Source organism: Canis aureus, chromosome 1 (genome assembly GCF_053574225.1).
Source record: "Canis aureus isolate CA01 chromosome 1, VMU_Caureus_v.1.0, whole genome shotgun sequence".
NCBI lineage: Eukaryota > Metazoa > Chordata > Mammalia > Carnivora > Canidae > Canis > Canis aureus.
Window position 1 is genome coordinate 48,574,807 of NC_135611.1, and position 15,032 is coordinate 48,589,838.

At 47.7% G+C, this 15,032-nt stretch overlaps 2 protein-coding genes across 8 annotated transcripts in view; one reads left to right on the forward strand and one right to left on the reverse strand.

Moving 5' to 3' along the window:
• Positions 1–512: 512 nt before the first annotated feature.
• DYNLT1 (dynein light chain Tctex-type 1) lies at positions 513–8,204 on the reverse strand. Its single transcript, XM_077898589.1, has 5 exons — positions 8,100–8,204; positions 4,877–4,918; positions 1,673–1,796; positions 1,200–1,277; positions 513–933 (listed from the first exon to the last, which is right to left on the reverse strand). Exons 1-5 carry the CDS (start codon positions 8,124–8,126, stop codon positions 863–865), a joined length of 342 nt encoding a protein of 113 aa, XP_077754715.1. The 5' UTR covers positions 8,127–8,204; the 3' UTR covers positions 513–862.
• A 116-nt stretch (positions 8,205–8,320) lies between these two features.
• The window catches only part of SYTL3 (synaptotagmin like 3), a 92,714-nt gene continuing 86,002 nt past the window's right edge, over positions 8,321–15,032 (forward strand). Inside the window, exons 1-3 of one of the 7 annotated variants that reach the window (XM_077898663.1) lie at positions 8,321–8,609; positions 9,475–9,621; positions 14,907–15,026. The gene's annotated coding sequence lies outside the window, so the exon portion shown is untranslated. Of the gene's footprint in view, positions 8,610–9,474; positions 9,622–14,771; positions 15,027–15,032 lie in introns of those variants that run through there. The other 6 variants (XM_077898616.1, XM_077898626.1, XM_077898673.1 and 3 more) reach the window with 6 other exon arrangements.

Genomic DNA, 15,032 nt, shown 5'->3' on the forward strand with positions numbered 1-15,032 from the left:
CATGAGAGTGTGTCTTAATCCCTGTGTGAATGTGGCCCGTGGATGAGCAAAGGGTGAGGTCCCAGACTGGGGCAGGGGCCCATCTCCCTCCTTAGATAAAAAATATCAGTCCAATAACCTCCAAACGTGTTTGCGGATTTATAAATAGGGGCCTAATTGTGGCTGAAAAATGATCATGAGAGCATTTTGGAAGCCCCAAAGTACTAAAACATTTTTCGGAGGCTTGCCACTGACAAGTGGAGAACACTGAGGCAGGAGCCCACCCCATGGCAGCATGTGGGGCTGAGAGCTCTGGGGCTGAGAGCTCTGGCCGGAGCAGGGACCAGCGGGCACGCTCCCAGAAGCCAGCAGGATCCGGGGCCCTCACATCAAAGCAGCAAATCCTTATATTGGAGGGGACCGACGCCAAGTTGTAACTTCCTTTTTGGTTTTGCAGTTCTATAGATTCTAAAGTCACTACTGAAAACTGAAGAATTCATTTGTGGTATTAGACTATGAAGAAAAACACAAACTTTAAAGTGGAATAATTTATTATTCTAACCAAAGTACAAAGTATGGAAAATTAGTGTATCTGAGTCATTCAGAGAGAGAGAAAGCTTCAAACTAGCAGATTTCAGTTTTTAGCACCTTTGGGAAGAAATGTTCAGAGTTAAGACAAGTGGCAGCACAGGCCTGGCTGCTGGGATGACTAGCCTCTGACGGGATGCGCCGTTCACAGAACAGGGCAGTCACCTGCCTTTTCTCCACGTTGTGAGAGCGCCACAAGACACTCTGAAAGAGCACAAGAACAGCGTTCACCGGATCCGTGGCCGTCAGGAGAGGCGGCGAGCGCAGCAGAGGGGGAAGGCAGGGCCGCCGACGGTCAGATGGACAGCCCGAAGGCGCTGACAATGCAGTACATGGTCTTGTTCTCCCAGCGCACCGTGCAGCTGCCTGCGGGGAGAAGGCACAGAGCACTCAACTCAGGGAGACGGGCGCGCTAGCCTCACTTCTTGGGCTTCTGTGTGGCACAGAGATGAGGCTGCTCAGACTCTTCCCTATACAGAGTGTTAAAGGGGACTCTAATAAACATGCTTTCAAAGACCTGTAACATCCGAGCACATGTTCAGAAAATTCTAGATTTCAGCAGGGTCAAGGAGCACGTGGAGCCTGCAGGGAGGGCCCACGACAGGCCTGCAGAGGACAGTGGAGAACCGTACCGTCAGTCGAGCTGTCCCAGAAGCAGGAACTCGCTGTGTGTAACCCCGCTCCGTTCTTCTGCATAATCACACAGGTCACTTCAATTAAAACAAACTTTTATTAGATCTGCTTGGCAACACACATTTCTTTTAGCCTACTTTCAGCATATGTATGAAGAACCCGTGGCTGGTGTTTGGGCTAACAGCTATCGGGGTAGACTGGCCCTGTGACAGTGACAAGTCACACCCGTCCCTGTCCCGCACCACATGCCTGTTGTAAAAGCATCTGATCTGAAGTGCTGGGAAATGCTGTGATGTGCGCCCTGTGACTGTCTGAGCTGCTGAACAGGCCAGGAGGGTGGCAACGCACACAATACAGTGACCTGCCCCTACCGGGTGCTTTCTTTGAGGTCAGACATCACACCGCCACACTCGCCTCTCACCAGCATGTCAACAACCACCAGCAATATATACAAGAAGCAAAAATGCATTACCGATGTATTTAAATGGCTTTCCCAGCTTGGTGAGTTGGCTTAAAGTTTGTTCTACGACATTTGTGGTCCACTGATTCACTTTGCTGTGCTGATAGGCATTGCCACCAATGGCACTCTCGATAGCCTGGAACAGAAGCACAGGGTCACTGTTGGTAGAACTCAGCCAGAACCCTCCACTTAGTGCCGAGGCTCCCACCATGAGAACTGCCACAATACAGTCTGCATGAAATAGCACATCTGTAACCACGAGGACTCATCTGCAAACACACCTTTTAAGAGTGTCCTATTTCATTAAGTTACATATTCTTAAAAATCCACACTTCCATAGAGTCTGTCAAATTTTAAAAACATGTTGACTGAATTTACTGTTGACTATTGCAGTTCGTAGTTGGAGATGATAATTTTTTTTTTCCTACTGAGGCTAGAAAACATTTTCCTTTGCCCATTCCTTTCTTAAAATATAGCAGACACAGGAATCTTTATTGCTTGATTGTACAACTGACAACATACAAACCTATGCAAATAACCATGTATTCAAAAATACCTCACTTATCCAATATTTTCTGGGAACATAAAACCTAAGTGCACTTTTCAGATAATAAAAAAGGAGCCCTATATATTAGAAAAATTATTGTAAGGTTATGATGTATTTTTCTCTTTATCTGAAATTCCTAGTCTTTTTTCTGTGCTGCATCCTGGTGAAGGTTCATGCTGTGTGTCTCAGAGATTATTCGGGAACAGGTGCAGCTGCCTGCCCCTTGCTCGTCTCAAGTGTGTAGTTAGGCTGTTAGCATTTTATGATTTTTGTGGGCCATTTATTGCTGATGCCAATGCGCCTGCCTCTAAGCAGCTTCCTTCTCTACCCCTTTCTAGCTGGAAACCAGAGACCTGGGTTTTGATGACAGCAATGACCTAAAATAATTTGGTGAGGGCCCAGTTCTGTCCTCAGACATGCAGAGACACAACCCTGGGATTGGAGCTGTGCACACTGGAGATGGATTAGGGTCTACTGTCTGGGGCATAAGCCCAGTGACCTTGCTTTTGGGGAACAAAATACTATTTGTAGTCGCACCTATTTACCCTGGGACTCTGAGCAGTCACATTAAACACACCTCGTGTAGCTGCCAGCCTTCCTTCCCCTTCATCCCTCCTGTCATAGCTCCTTCTCATCCTCTGACATGTTCTGCTCTTCCCAGCTCAGCATAAAATAAGGTTGTAGGGACACAGGCACTCCTGGTTGTTAAGACATCTGGATACTGGTCAAGCTAAGCCCCTACCTTGGGCTGCTCTCTCCACGTGCACTGTGACAGGAGCTGTTTTTCGGGGAGGGAGGAAAACTGCCCTCCAATTCTGGACCCACCCAAACACATTACTACCCAATCCTTGAAACAGCTCAAGTGAATTAACCTATTCCAGAGGGAGGGAACAAAGGTTGTAGAGGCCAGTGCCCATGGAGGGGACCACCGCAATACTATCTCCTGCTGTCACAGGGCCTGGGAGGGTCTACGTTCAACTGCACTTGCTGCCTGGCAACTGAGTCAGTGACGCCAAAAACACGGAGATCACGGGGGCCTTCACGATAAGCCAACCCCACTTTCTCAGTTCCACTCCGGCTCTGCCACCGGCCTGCCCCACCCCCACGTTCCCTAAGAAACACCGTGTGCAGGGAAACCAAAGCAAACTATTACAGATCTTGCACAACAACCAGAAAATCATGTGTGATGGTGAATGATGTATATGGTACAATATCATCTTGCTTTTTGGTGTTGATCACAAAAATGGATTGTGGTTCTTGATCACTGGCATTAGTCAAGAATTTCCATTAGAGGCCATTCCAAATTACACACATAATCTCAGCTGGTACTTTAAACTTAGGTCATCTAGGGGCACCTGGGTGGCTCAGTGGTTGAGCCTTTGGCTCAGGGCGTGATCCTGGGGTGCTGGGATTGAGTCCCCCACTGGGCTCCCCGCAGGAGGCCTGCTTCTCCCTCTGCCTATGTCTCTGCCTCTGTGTCTCTCTCATGATTAAATAAATAAAATCTTTAAAAAATAATAAAAAATAAACTTAGGTCATCTAATGGCTTTCTTCTGGCCAATGGCTTCACACCCTGTGCTCAATTTACACAGGAAGGGAAGGGGACTAAGGAAAATCTTTCTGGCCTCATTCCTGCCCCAGGCTTCCCCAGCACTCTGCACTACTCCAGGACCATCTGCATCATGTCAGTCCCTCAAACACACCATGCACAGTCCCACCACAGGGCCTTTGCACATGTGCCCTGCCTGGAATGTCTGCCCCCTCTTTTTGCTGAGTTAACACCACTGCTACTCATTCTCCAGCTTCTAGCTTTTTAAAAAAGATTTTATTTATTTATTCATGGGGGGGGGGCAGAGACACAGGCAGAGGGAGTGCAGGCTCCATGCAGGAAGCCCGACTCAGGACTCGATCCTGGGTCTCCAGGATCAGGTTCTGGGCTAAAGGCGGCGCTAAACTGCTGAGCCACCAGGGCTGCCCTCCAGCTTCTAGCTCTAAACTCAGCAGGTGAGTCAGATGTCTCCTAGCACATGTGGTGGTAGTTACCACACAAAAATGCAAGTTTACATTTCCCAGTGTGATTATTTGGTAAGTGCCTGGCTGGCCCTGCCCCACACTGTAAAATCCTTGAAGGTCAGTCCCTAATGTCCCCTTGATATGTATTCTTCAAATCAATGAAGAACAAATATCCTGTTTTGCCCTCTACTGTCATCATCTATGGGATGTACCATGGTCAATAATGATTATATACGTAGTTTAAGAAAAATAAGCAGGTAAGCCCCAAATGGATCACCAGGTCTTAAATAACTGAAAGTTTTTCAATTTTTTTATATTCACTCTTTATCTGACACCAGAAACATTTACTTGGACACCATGACCATGAGTCTTTTATGTTAAAAGATCATTGAACCAAGTCTTAGTAATATTCAATAATAATGCTAGTATATAAAATTTCTTGTCTGGTTTAAAATATATAATTTACATAATATGGAAGTAATTCTTATCTACATTCTTATCTACATTCTTATCTATTCACTGCAGTAAAAACTGTTATTTAAAATGCCAAAACACACAGGCTCAGCTGAAACAATTCCAAGACAGTATTTAAAACACTTATTTTCACTCATAAGGCCATTAATCAACATTTTAAAAATAAGTATTCTTCCTCTTACCTCTTTTACAATGTTGCTTACTTCATCAACAACAAAAGCAGTCTGTAAGCAAGAAAATTAGTTAGATTTGATGGCTTTAAAAGATGCATTGATTAATGCCAATTTAAGTAATGAACATAATTTATAAATGAAGACTCAGAAATAACCGAACTAAACTTCCTTTTACCAAGGAAGACACTACAGAGACTCAGAAATGCTGAGTGGCTCTTGGAGGATCACAGAGCTGGTGAGAGGCAATCAGGAATCTGAATATGTATATAATTTAAAGGTTTTTGGTTTGTTTTTACTCATGCCATGGTCACTTTAGATTCAATCTTTCTCCATTTCAGTTGGCTACTAGGATCATTAACAAATACACAAGTTTAAGGAGTTACTTTTGTGTAAATTAGCTGACACTTTTCCTAAGGTAAACTGATTAGGAGGTTTGAAACTCAAGACGTTTCTGTTTTTAATCACCATTAGTGATTAAGTATGCAATGGTTACACTATTTCCTGATAGCTGTTTCCTTCTTCATGCTGTCCTACTTCAGGACTACAAAACCAGAATAGCTGCTAGCACAGCCTCAGGATGAGCTGGGAGGGGGGCTGCCACCTGTAATCGAATGACAGGGCTTAAAAATGGTTTTCTCTTTACATAAGGTACACTCGAATGGGTACCAGTTCTGTCTGAGTCCTGTGAACAGTCCTTAGTTCTGGACATTCCTTCTAGAGCGGCCCAGGTCCTCAGTCACTGTGAATCGTGGTGGAATAAAGGCAGAGCGCCCAGCTTTTGCAGTGTTTTAGTCCCTGCTGGATGCTGACTGTGGCCTTGTCCGAGGGATGCCCCGTTCTTTCCAGGAGGATCAAGAGCAGACTGCCTGAAGCCCTCTCACTTGCTGTACTCAGAAGGCATACTTGTGGAGACAAAGCCAATCCACCGAACGAATGAAAATTTGCAGTATCTTACAGAGTAAATGATTTCTTGAGGTTTATTGGATCCTTCCAAGGGACTCCAATGATCCTTAACCAGTTGGAAAAATCCCTGTGTAATAAGCCCCGGGCTAAAATACAAAAAAGGCTGAGGGGGGATTTCAGTAGACTTTTAGTAGAAAAGTAGAGCAGGTGTACAGAATCCACTGGGCAGTTTCAACTTCTAAAGGGAATATGACCAGTGAGTTGAGAGTGGTCTTACAAAGGTCCAGGTTTTACAGGAAGTTAGAGGATATGCAGAAAAGGCTTAGTTCAGAAGGGACTAGCGTGGGCTGGTAATTACCTAAGGCACGCCTGCTAGAAAGAAGTCTGAGTCTCCTCTTCCTAGGGGCTTAGGGCTTTATCTTGTGTAAAACAGATGCTGCTCAGCCCCTTCAATTCACAGATCTCCAAGTGAGAACTGCAATAACGAAGTCCCTTGGCCCCTCATTGCTGGGAGCCTGAATTAGAATGCTGCTACTAAGAGATTTCTCTTACAGTGTCAATTTTTTTTTAAAATTTTATGGACATTCCTATAATACAAGCCATTCTCCTACATTAGTTTATAGGGAAAACCTTTCTCCTTTGGTAGGTGCTCCTGAACCCTGTCTTCTCATAATCATCCACTTGGTTGTACCAGCATTCAAACACTGCCATTTGTGTGGTACTTAGGAAATCGGATCAAAACTGAAACTCTAGTGTCAGTCCTTTAGTCTTAGATTTTTTTTTTTTGTTCCCCTCCAAACATTCCTGCTCAAACTAAGTTTCAAAAATGGTAAAATGGGACGCCTGGGTGGCTGAACGGTTGAGTCCCTGCCTTCCGCCCAGGGCGTGATCCTGGAGACCTGGGATCGAGTCCCACATCGGGCTCCCTGCATGGAGCCTGCCTCTCTCTCTCTCTCTCACTGTGTCTCTCATGAATGAATAAATGAAATCTTAAAAAAAAAAAAAAGACAAAAATGGTAAAATATCAAACCTTACCAAATTCATCTATAGTTTATTTTTGACAAGACTCAACTTACTTCAATTTCAACAGGAATTATTAGCAAGAAGAAAATGGGCAACTACCTTTCTATTATAGCAGCATCCATCAGCTCTAATCCCTGAGTGCACGTTAAATTGAAGGAAAGCCATTTTAACAGCACACCGTTAGACCGAATGTCTTCTGCTTGGCAAATTATGTGCTTTACCCTGCTTCCACATTGAGGCAATGGCAGATTATTTCCCCCACACACAGGGGTTCTCACACTGACATCTCAAACTCAAACTGAAAATGAAACAAGTGATGGTGGCGGCGGTGGACGGAAGCCAGGCTGAGAACGAGGTGTGGAAGGCCGGACAAAGGCAGGCTCCCCTGCGCACTCGTGCATTGTGCAGACGGCCTGCGCCTCGAATCTGCGACTGCAGCGACCTCAAAGATGTGACTGTATGTGCGCGTCCCGCGTGCAAGTCACTCTGGAGTCTTGCCTTAAAAGTCAGCAGGCGCCCTAATGACCTTCGGTTTCCCCAGCCGTGGTCGCGGAGCACCTGGTCCAGGGTGGGGGTCTGCGCCGCCGCCGCAGAATACAGGGAGCCAGTGACCGCACCCTCCCAACGCCCCGCCTGCCTGGAGCAGGGTCCGGGGGGGGGCGGAGGGCGGGCGGGTGTGGACCGGGTCGGGGGTGGCGGGCCCGCGGGAGCCAGGTTCGGGACCCGGCGGGTGTGGACCGGGTCGGGGGCGTGGCGGGCCGGCGGGAGCCAGGTTCGGGACCCGGCGGGTGTGGACCGGGTCGGGGGTGGCGGGCCGGCTGGAGCCAGGTTCGGGACCCGGCGGGTGTGGACCGGGTCGGGGGCGTGGCGGGCCGGCGGGAGCCAGGTTCGGGACCTGGCGGGTGTGGACCGGGTCGGGGGTGGCGGGCCGGCGGGAGCCAGGTTCGCGACCCAGCGGGTGTGGACCGGCCGGGGGCGCTGCGAGGCGGGGCGCGGGGGGGCAGACGGGGAGCTCCCGGCCCCGCCCAGGAAGTCCCCGGAAGCCCGCGGAGCGCCCGCCGTCGCGCGGGGAGCCCCCGCCCCGCCCCGAGCCCCGCCCTCCCGGGAGGGCGCCGACGCCCCGAGGCCAGGCCGGGGGTCACCGAGAAGCGCTGGGGAGGGCGCCGGTGCCGTCAGTGTGCGCCGGGGACTGCGGCCGCCCACGCCCGGACGCGCTCCGGGAGCCCACACACGCCCTTGGCTGCCGCCGCGCGCCCGCGCCAGGGGCTCTCGGCTTCCACCCTGCCCGTCCCCGCCCGGCGGTTACCTCCTCGGCGGCCTGGTAGTCTTCCATCTTCCCTCCTGCGCGTCGCCTCCGCCCCCCGGAGTAGCGCGCACTGCGCAGGCGCGCCCAGGCCCCGCCCCTCGTGCTCGCGCCCCGCCCCGCCCGCGCCGGCCCCGCCCCTCGTACTCGGGCCCCGCCCCCGCCCCCTCGGGGCCCCGCCCCCACCCGGCCTGCCGGGCTGGGGACTCCGGCTGCGCCCCTCCTCCGCGCTCCCCGCCTTGGTTGCCGTGGGAACCCGCGCAGTCGCTGGCAGCTCCCTGGGCCGCAGCAACTAAAACAAAACCGATGTACAAAAGCCATTCTCCTGTCCGGCCCTTCCCTCCAGTTGGTGCCGTGTGGATCAATTTGAACATTAAAATGGGTTCGGAAGTGTAGTAACAAATTGTAAAGGGATTTCTGAATATGATGAGCCGTGTGAGAAATTGCTTACAGTCTTCCTGGAGATCCGGGGTTAGGAAACTTTAGTTCTGAACGAAACCTTCCCTTGGGAAGGTAAATTTTCCATATAAATGAGATTTTTTTTTTCTTTGATGACCATTAAAAAAACCAACATTCTGGGTGAAAACTTTGTAAAATGCTGCACGCTTCCTGGCTGCTTTAACCAGACTGACCTAAACAGACACTTGTATACAGGGGTCATCCTGAAAATTAGTAATCGTACAGCACTTTCCAAGAAGGTCTGCACTGTAGGCACCTGTTTGCATGTATTCTGAGACTAAGGTCTTTGACTTTGAGGGCTGCTTTTTCTGGTTTTACTAATGTCCTTGAAATAACTCACTTCTTACCTCTCCAAAGCCCAGTTGCTAAAAAAAAAAAAAAATCTACTTCCCATCCCCCCCCAGGAAGAGCTGACCTCAAGCCCTTGAAATGAGGTAGAATTAAGTTACAAGGCTCACTTTCAATCAATCAGAAACCCTTGTTTCTACCCTGTGAATCTAAGTCCCACGCAGGCTGAAGCCACTTTACTCACTGATGTGTCCCCTACCCCATCACTTACTCCTGGCACAAGTAGGTGTATCATTAAAATTGATTGAATGAATGAATGAATGGTTTCCCCACAGGCATCACTTCTGCCTCATGCCCAACTGCACAGAGCTGTGAGTGGAGAAAGATGCAATCCTCGGCCTCCTTGTGGGAAGCAGAGGGTGGGCGAGCAGAAGGCCCAGCAGTGAAGGACATAAGGCTGCTCTGCCCTGGGCACCTGATCTAAGTGACCGTTCTGAACTGCATTTTCCTTTTCAGTTTTTTTCCCTTCCTAAATGTGGCCTTGACCCACCTGTCCCAGTGTTTCAGCCTTGTGCCTCACATATGATTCTAATTCTGACATTTCTTTGTCTTGGCTTCCTGACATTCCCAGCTTCACCTGAAATCCTATTGTAGGTGTCCTTTTCCTGCCTGCCTGGTTCCAGGCCCCCCTCGACACAGCGCTCCTGAGCCAAGAGGGTCTTCTCACTGTCTTCCAACTTTCTCTTGCTGCTCTGCCGTGGACCTGGAGGCCCACTAGGTAAGTGTCAGAATTATGTGCAAAGCAAGAACAAATAGGTTCTGAGTGATGATCTGCATTTGAATGTTGTGAAGTTTGAGACATCTTTTAGAAATTGTTTCACAGGGACACCTGTTTGGCTCAGATGGTTAAGCGTCTGCCTTTGGTTCAGGTCATGATCTCTGGGTCCTGGGATTGAGCCCTACATAGAGCCAGGCATCAGGCTCCTGGCTCAGCAGGGAGTCTGCTTCTCCCCTTGCTCATGTTCTCTCTCTCTCTCTCTCTGTATTCCTCTGTCTCAAATGAATAAAATCTTTAAAAAGAAAGAAATTGCTTTTTTAGGAATTTCCTAATTCAAGTGAGTGTCCTGAATGGCTGCTGGGATAGTGCATTAGTAACACATAGACTTTGTGTTGTAACCGAAACTCACCAGCATGTACATAAACCAATAGAAAACATGTACATGTGAATTTTCAAAAAAAACTTTATATGACTTTGGCTTCGATACATTGGGTACTGCTCTCCAATTTTAACTATCAAAGAACATTCATTAAATGGTCTTGGCATATGGCCTATTGAGTCTGCCTTAGAAATGGATACATGGTCTGTTTACCTTCAGAACTGTTTGTCCACTCTTTGAACACACACATGGAACACTCACTTTGTGTAAGCCTCTGAGCTGGAGTTGAGACTACCAAGTTTACTAAGCTACGATCTCTATGGCAAATTTTTAAAAATAAATTTTCTGTAAATGGGAGGCCTTGAAATCTCTAGGCTCAGAGACGCTGTCATGCTTGGAAAAATGCAGCGATGTGGTGTGACATTCTGGCTAATTGATGTACACTCTGCAGGGCTAAGGAATTTAAAATCACTAGGGCATTTGGCAGTCCGCTAGCTGCCATTTCCAGTACCCTCAATCCACCAAGAATGAACGTCCATCATAAGTACTGAGGTATAAACACACTGACCCACAGGTGCTCATAAGACTCTGGCCTTCAGCCGTATTTTAGAATAATATTTAGGTTCTGTGCAGTAAGTCAGTGCAGTGAATCCCCGGATTGTTTGTCAACCTGGGGGTTAGCCGTGGGTTGGCAGATGTTGTGAGCTTTCTTCCTTCACATCAAGTCTCTGAAATACAAACCCTTTAAAATGGGGACTGGCATTGCCAGTGCCTTTATTTAACAAGTGTGGCCCTAATAATCATAGCCATGCCACCCCAGGAAAGAGTATTACCAGGCACAGCTGGGTCTCACAGTGTTGTCTATGAGCTGCAGCCCCTCACATCCAAATCCAATCTTGTGAATGTTCCAGTTTTCTTGCCTTTCTCCATGCCCATGAGCATGCTACTCAGATGTAGCACGGAGTCATGCTTAGTCAGTAATAATTTGATGGCAAAGGTGGCAGTGCCAAACCATCAGGCCTGAGGAATCTAGTGCTATAGTGGAGAAGAAAATAAACTTGTGGCTGATGCATATGTAAAGTGAGAGTCCTCTGCTAAGAAACTACATGGTAACAAGATTAGCTAAGCAATGCCAATACTTAGGTCTGCTGTCAGCTGAGAAGCACCAGCAAGTAGGACTGCAGTCCCTCTGTATCACCTGGAAATGGCTGTCACTCTGAGCTCCTTGGGTCCCTCTTCCTCTTGATCCTGGATACCTCTGCCCCATCCTTGAGACCCCTTAGCCAAGATCCAACAACTAAAGGATAACTTGTGGCATAGCAGGGGCCTCCAGCTGACAATTCTTTGGACTGGTTGATTTTCTTTTTTAAGATTTTCTTTCTTTCTTTCTTTCTTTCTTTCTTTCTTTCTTTTCTTTTCTTTCTTTCTTTCTTTCTTTCTTTCTTTCTTTCTTTCTTTCTTTCTTTCTTTCTTTCTTTCTTTCTTTCTTTCTTTTCTTTCTTTCTTTTTTCCGACAGTGAGAGAGAGAAAGAGCACACATGAGCACAGAAGAGGGGGTAGGGGGTAGAGAGAGAAGCAGGGTTCCCTCTGAGCAGGGAGCCTGATGTGGGACTCCATCCCAGGACTCTGGGATCATAACCTGAGCTGAAGACAGACACTTAACCAACTGAGCCTCCTAGGCGCCCCTATTTTTAGGCTATAGTAGTTATTAAATAGTTGTTCAGTTCTATGTATATGAAAAAGGTACACGTACTATATTAGTCAGCATAGGCTAGGTTAGCTGCAGAAACAAATGGTCCTCGACTCTTGGTGGGTGACAGCAACAAAGTTCTTTTTGTCACTCATATGACATGACCATCGACCTGTGCCATATCTTCTCCATACCAGAATCCTTGAGAGAGGAGGAAGGGACAGGAAACTGTGGCCTGTGTACTGGCTAGAAGGCACTGCTCATAAGAGGCAGGGATCACCTCTGCTCACATTTTGTCACCCAGAACAAGTCCCTTGACAAGCTTGAGTTTACAGGTGGGGACACTTAAGGAAGAAGAGGGCCACAGACTGCCACGCAGAGCATTCAGAAGGTTTCCCTTGGGCAATTTATCATGTTCATTCTTTTTGCCTGACTCCTTCCCACTCACCAGTTCTGGTGCTCTCCTCTTCCACTGCTAATCCCAGGTCAGCCCTAGGTCACCTCACTTTAGTTTCAGATAAGGTCTAATGGATACTTGCTCAATTTCAACACTCATCTTTTTTTTTATAAAGATTTTATTTTTAACTTATCTCTACATTAGTGTGGGGCTCGAACTCATAACCCTGAGTTCAAGAGTTGCCTACTATTAAATAAATAAGTTATTTTGTATCAGAGATGTTCTTAGACCAGGAGTCCTCAACCATGGTCACCACAACAGTGCCTGATGTACACAATAAATATCTGTGAATGAATAAAATGAACTTGAAAACTAGGAGGGAAGCCTTGTGACCCTCACCGGAAAATGGCTCTGCAAGGCCAAATGGTTTGCTCAAGGTCCCTCTGCTCTGTCTCACCCAAAAGCTTGCCCTCTTAATTCACCCTTGCGTCTTGTTACAGCCCACTAACCCCCTCCCGCCCACCCCTGTTCCTCTCTTGGTGGAATGTACCATCTCAGGTCAACATTCCCAGGCCGCAGGAGGATGAGATTTCAGAACTGAAGAGCCAGAGGGATGATCAAAGTGAACGTCATTTACAGTTGAGGAAACTCAGGCCCAGTACTATTCAGAGAGATCCGTTGACTCCCAAGGCCACACAGTGCAGCTTATTCTTGGTCATCTTCTGACTTGCCTGAATCATTCTCTCCATTAGAGTTCATGCTCGTTCATCCTCAAAAGTGATCCCAGTAAGAAAATGGAAAAACAAGTCCACAGAGTGGGAGAAGATCTATGTAATATAGATATCTGAAGAGGACTCCGATCCTGCATACCTAAAGAACTCCTATAAGTCAATGATAACCCAATAGTAAAGTAGGAAAAGACTTGAACAGGCCCTGCATCAAAGCAGATATCCAAATGAACGATACACGTGTAAAATAATGCTCAGATTGCTCAGCTACCCTAAATATCAAGGGAATGAAAATCAAACCGTAATGGGATACCAACACACACCGACCAGAATGGATACAATTAGGCAAATAATAGCGAGCGTCCTGGGGAGGTGAACAACTGGAACTTGTTTCTAGGAGTGTAAGTTAGCGCCTCCACTTTGGAAGACCATTCTGCAGCATCTACTTATGTTGCAGATAGGCTAACAATTCCATTTCTAGGCGCACAGCCAACAGGGACATGGGCGGCTATTCACCCAGATACCATATGAGATTGTCTGTAAGAGCACCACTCACGCTAGCCCAGATGATGAAGAGCACAAGTGCCCATCAATAGGAGAATAAACTTTTTTAAATCCATGCAATCTGGGACATGTGGGTGGCTCAGTGGTTGAGGGCCTGCCATCAGCTCAGGCTGCGATCCCAGGATTCTGGGATAAAGTCCCTCCTTGGGCTCCCCACAGGGAGCCTGCTTCTCCTTCTGCCTATGTCTCTACTTCTCTTTGTGTCTTTCATGAATGAATAAATAAAATATTTTAAAAATAAATAAAATCCATACAACCTAATGCCACAACAAAGATAAACAAACTATAACTACATGTGAAACTGCTTAAAAACTTCAAGTTGAACAGAAATCAAAATGGCCACACTAATGCTCGATTTTAGAGTAACCTCTTTCCTCCCTTCTGCATACCTCTCTTCCTCCCTTCTTAGCCTTTTATTTCAGGAACCCAGTGCCAGGCCAATGATAGGACAAAGGAGGCTGGCAGCAAGTCCACAACTGTTGACAAAATCAGCTAGATTCCCTGTTTCCCTATAAAACTCCCAGGCCCTTCCTCCCAACAGGCTTGCAGGGTTTTTATGAAGGTCCTAGCCTGCTGCAGCCTCCTTTGTCTGACAAAGCAATATAACTTTTTGTACCTCTTTATCCCAACTCTGTCTTGCTGTTCTATTTTGGCTCCGAAGCACAGAGGTTGGTTTTCGACAACACATGCAATAGTGTGAGTCTCAGAAGCGTGCTGAACAAAAGAAGCCAGGTATCAAAGATATATAATATTATATATATTCATTTACACAAAGTGCCAAAACAGAACAATGGATCACCGGCATCAGAAGTCAGGGTAGCAGGTGTCTTTGCAGGGATTGTAGTCCCTGGAGGGGTGGCTGAAGTTTCATTTCTTTTTTTTTTTTTTTTTAAGATTTCATTTATTTATTCATGAGAGACACAGAGGCAGAGGCAGAGGCAGAGACACAGGCAGAGGGAGAAGCAGGCTCCCTGCGGGGAGCCCCATGCGGGACTCGATTCCAGGACCCGGGGATCGCGCCCTGAGCCAAAGGCAGATGCTCAACCACTGAGCACTCAACCACCTGTCACCCAGGTGCCCCATATAGGTCCATTTCTTGATAGGGGTATGTTCACCTTGGGAAAACTTATCCAGCTGGTGCTTACAATTTGCCTCCTGGTCTATGTGCCTGCTATACCTTGGCGAAATTTACCCCCTACCCCCCAAAGTTGAGGCCAGCCTGTTATTCTCAACTTCACAGCTGTTCTTCAAAATGGAGTTAGTCATTCACACCTGAGGTCGATGTGAAACCCCTTGCAAATGTGAAAACATCTGAATAGTTGATGTGTCTAGCGTCTCTTGAGGTTTCCTTGGTAGGAGCAAAACGGTTTGGGGTTTCAGGAGCGTCAGCAGGGTCAGTCCTCCAGCGAAAGACGTGAACCGTGAGGTTGCAGGATCCCCTGTGTGTGGCTCTGGGTGGCTCTGCTCCCGGTGATGTGGGGGCAGCTGCAGAAGCCCTGGGGCGGGTCCTGACCCTGCCTGCTTCAGCTCTAGCCCCACAGGAAGGAAGGAGAAACGCGTCAGCTGTTCCAATGTGAAGACAAATTGACTTCCTTCTCTCCAGGACAGGCGGGCGCCCCGTTCTCTCCTCTTGCAGCCGATGCAAAGGTAGGC

Coding starts and splice junctions, on each gene's coding strand:
- DYNLT1 (XM_077898589.1), bottom strand. CDS start 8,126: ATGGAAGACTACCAGGCCGCCGAGGAG. Junction 1,797..4,876: donor TAAGCAACATTGTAAAAGAG/GTAAGAGGAAGA, acceptor CTTCTGTTCCAG/GCTATCGAGAGTGCCATTGG. Junction 934..1,199: donor CTGGGACAGCTCGACTGACG/GTACGGTTCTCC, acceptor TTCTCCCCGCAG/GCAGCTGCACGGTGCGCTGG.